General features: G+C 53.5%; 1 protein-coding gene across 1 annotated transcript; it reads right to left on the bottom strand.

The window, feature by feature from the left end:
* Positions 1–2: 2 nt before the first annotated feature.
* Positions 3–4,124, bottom strand: FAM58A (family with sequence similarity 58, member A; the record flags this gene model as incomplete). Its single annotated transcript, XM_010837477.1, has 3 exons — positions 3,036–4,124; positions 1,632–1,764; positions 3–223 (listed from the first exon to the last, which is right to left on the bottom strand). Coding segments are annotated over exons 1-3 (572 nt in total), but the record flags the coding sequence as incomplete, so codon positions are not given.
* Between the last annotated feature and the right edge of the window lie 6 nt (positions 4,125–4,130).

Below are 4,130 nucleotides of genomic sequence, written 5' to 3'. Positions count from 1 at the left end.
ACCATGGCTTCTCAGCCTCGGCCTCAGCAGGCACTTCGACCCCATAGGCTTGTAGGGCCAGGTGGATTACTGCCACGGCTATGTGCTGAGCCCGGAAGCGGAGGCACAGCCCCCCGTGGTAGCTGTCCTGTAGCAAGGCCCAGGCGGTGATGGAGACTGGGGTCCGCTGCCAGCTGTAACGGTTCAGCCAGTTCTTGAGCGAGACCAGGTAGTGGAGCAGGTACTGTAAAGACACGCCAGTCAGCTGCCCCCCACCATCACCTGCTTCCTTAACTGGGAGTCTGCAGGCCCTCCCCCTGCTGGCCTCTCTCTCCTAAATTGCCACGGTGTGTATACATCACAGATCAGATGTCGTCTCCCTGCCACCAGGTCCACCTCCACCAACCCTCGCCCCAGGTCCCCACGGGTTCGCCCTCTCTTGTCCTCTGAACCCAGCTCCTGAAACCTGCCTGGGCCTTTCTATCAACATGGCCCTGCTCTGGACACCATCAGCAATTATTCTGCTCCTCCCCTTGGCCCAGCCCAAACATAAAGCTTCAGAAACAGCAGCCTGATCTGCAGAACAGACCACAGCCCCCACGGGCCAGCCAGAGACAGGACATCAGGGGAGCTCAAGTCTCTGAACATCCTCCAGCTTGACTGTCAGCTCCTATTCTGCTTGAACACATGCTCTCCTTGAGCCCACGGGGAGGGGAGCCCTGCACTGCGCACCGACACAAACCACGACTGCTGAGCATCTCCACCATGGGTTCTGGGATTAGGGAGGTGGTGCGTGGAAGACATGGTAACAGGGGCAATAGGAAGGCCTCCATGGTGACCAAGTTGTTGTTTCATATGTTAACCAAGGCAGTGGCCACCAGTACATGTGACAAGCAAGCAACACCCAGAACTTGGGCAGGGGTGCTGTATCAGTGCCCACACCCTGACTGTTATCTTGTATTTATTCGAGTTTTGCAAAATGCCATTTGGGGAGGCTGGGCTATTTCCTCTGACTCCTTCTAAATCTACAACTCACTTGACAAAAATTCCAATGGGAAACAGACAAAATCACAGTGCAGAGGCCCACATCACAGTGCCTCCCCCTTCTCTCTGCAGTCCACCCACAAATTACCCACATGAGGCCTCAGGCCCTCAAAGGAGTCTGCTGCAGGGCTACTTTCTGTGATAGCTCTGCTGTTGGGAGGAATGTGTTCCTAGCAGTGAAGTCAGTGACATGGCTTTTCTTAGGGTTTTTCTGCACAGATGAGCTGCGTGTGAGCTGTGAGGCGGAGTAGCAACTCCCAGGAACAGACACTCCAGCAGGTCATGAAACCAGCCTTACCTCCGCTTTTGTGGGTCAGTGAACACACAACTTATATGGGTCTGGGGACAGACACAGGCTTCAGAGGGCACATGGATCCCAGCTTTCAGCCACAGCCGAGTGGGCAGAAAGGCAGAAGCTGAAATCAGAGCTGCCTGAGAACCCTGGGAGTGGGGATGAGACAGGCCACCCGAGCGTCACTGTGCCTCCTCGGGGCCCCATGTGGCTCCAGGCTCAGGTGACTGCACTTTCCGGATAAAGAGCAAAGACTTTCATGCCGCTGGGAACCATAAGTGACTGCTGCCCTTCTACCAACCCCCGCCACACGTACCTTGTGTGGGTGCTGGAAGGAGACCTGGAAACGCAGGACCCGCAGCACGAGCAGTTCGCACTGTACGATGCTGTCCCGGATCTCCCAGAAGCGCGAGTCCAGCTCCAAGGGGTCACTGCCCGGGTGGAAGTACCTGAACAGAGAAACAACATGGCTGGCAATAGAAGGGGGTGCCCCCAGGAGCCCCATCATGGGGCGTCCAGATACACACACCAGAGCTCTTCTGCCATCGACGAGCATAGGGTCCACCTACATGTCTGCATAGGGGATAAAAACAGGAACCAGGGAGGAAAGAAGCTGCCTCCAGTGTCAGCCCCAGTGGCTGTGCCATGGCACTCAGCAAGACATGGGCTCTTTGCACCGGGGGTGGCAATGCCCATGGCACTCAGTCTGGGCTCAGGGAAAGTACTTAAACACAGGGATGATACACACTCAGAAACATAAAAGTATTTCAGCTATTTCCCAGATTGTCTTTCTTTCATTCCAGATCTTTCTGTCCTTGTGTACACCTTATTTGTCTACAAGACTCCCACCTACGCAAGATCACTAAGATGTACGGGAACAGGATTTACACTCGAGTGATCAGAACTCTCAGCCACTGAGTCATCATTCCCAGCTCCCCTCTAGTCTTCTGAGCTCCCCACAGAACCCACCTGGGTGCCCACATCCAATTAGTGAGCCCTACAACTTCCCCTCGTGCCCACCCGGCCTCCCTGCTGGGCCCTGGCAATTACAAGTGGACTCCAGCTGCACCCCCTGCAGTGCTCTCTCTGTTTTTTTCTCCTAGTCATTCTCAGTACATCGTGAACCTGTCATGTTTATGGGGTGGGGAGTGCTTTTCCATTAACTGTTTATTAAAAGAGAAGCAGCACAAAATAGCTTTCTTCCTTAAGATTACAGAGTTCCTAGAAGGGCTATGATGCACTGCTAGTCAGTAACTTTCCAGAAACTGCTTTCTTCCAGACCCACTGGGCCTTGGCGCAGCCCATCCAGCTGGCTGGACCCCCACGTTCTTCCCTAACAGGAACATGGCTACTCAGGCCCAGGGCTGTGAGAGACACTCTTGGGAGACTCTGACCATCTAAATAGGACAACGGCCCCAGAACCCAATTGCTTTGATCTGTCCTGTCCAAGACACCTTGAGAATCTTCTTTGGTGCCCCTCTGCAAGCTTCCTCTGCTCTAGCCTGTGACAGCCTCTTTCCACCCCTCTCTGTACACCATCAGGCCTCTGAGGTTTCCCCCAAATCTGGCCCCAGTTGCTGCTGCACAGGTTCCCCTAGACTTCTGACACTGCACTGACTTCTGCCTCTGCTGCTGGAGCTCCTGGCCCCAGTTCAAGGCCACCCAGGTGCCTCCTTCTGAATTTGACTGCTGGCACCTGGGAGACACTGGAAGCCGCTACCTGTTGGAAACATTGATGATGTCACGCGTGCGCAGATGTTGTTCCTCCACTTTGCCGGCCAAGTAAAGGGAAGACATGGCCACCAAGTAGGGATCGTAGGCATCCAGGTTGATCTCGCAGAAGAATTTATGGTAAATGGTACAGGCGGTGGCGATGGGGATGGACCGCATCCCTAGCTTGACACCTACCAAGAGAAAACACGCAGGGGAGAGCTTCATCCAGAGCTCACCCCCTGTGAAGTGTGAGGTGTGCCACTGAGTTGGGCACTGAGGGTACACACGCCTGCTCAGACACCACCGAGAGCCCAGGGCCCAGCTGACAGGGGATGCCGATCCTTCCACGGGGTCCTTGACCTGAGGAATTTAGAGGCAGGCTTGTCAGACTCTGACAGGCTAATGAGCCCCTGGAGGTCACACTCAAGTGCAGCCTTCCCTTCATAGCTCTGCAGGTTCCTCATGTCTCCCAAGCCCCCAAGGCTTCAAACTTCTCCCCGATCTGTTCCTGGCATATCCCTTTCTGCACATCTTGAAAGCATCAGCTGTGTGTCTGTTTCCACGTGAGGAAGCATTTAACTAGAGGTCACTCCCACCTCTGCAGCTCGTAACCAAAACCCTGCCAAGGTGACAAGAGGAAAAAAGGTCTCTGAGTGCCACACAGATGCCACAGATTCTGATGCACTAGGGTACTAGTCCACAGGGTCAGAAAAGGCAAGCAAAGGAAGCAGGGTGACTGCTAAAGGCAACCACAGGCCGAGCAGGAGAAAAGCAACATCAATGGCCACAGCCAGGCTTGAGGAAAGAAGAGCAAGATACTGAAAAGGGAACAGAAAGAACTCAAAAACTGGAGCATGATAGTTTGATTTAGGCCTTAAAAGCCCTAAATCCCTCAGAAAGCTACTAATGAAATCACTGCACTGGGTCACAGAACTAAAACAAATTCACAATGACCAGGGGAAGGTTAACTTGACACCCCACAGACTGAGGGAAGGTGGAGAATCACCAATGATCATTAAAATTGTGTTCAACATCCTCTACCTAAAAAGATGTATTAGTTCCCTTGAGCTGCTGGAACAAATTACCATAAACAAATTGGCTA

Source organism: Bison bison, unplaced genomic scaffold (genome assembly GCF_000754665.1).
Source record: "Bison bison bison isolate TAMUID 2011002044 unplaced genomic scaffold, Bison_UMD1.0 scf7180017845851, whole genome shotgun sequence".
Taxonomy (NCBI): Eukaryota; Metazoa; Chordata; class Mammalia; order Artiodactyla; family Bovidae; genus Bison; species Bison bison.
This window is presented reverse-complemented; position numbering and strand designations above follow the sequence as displayed.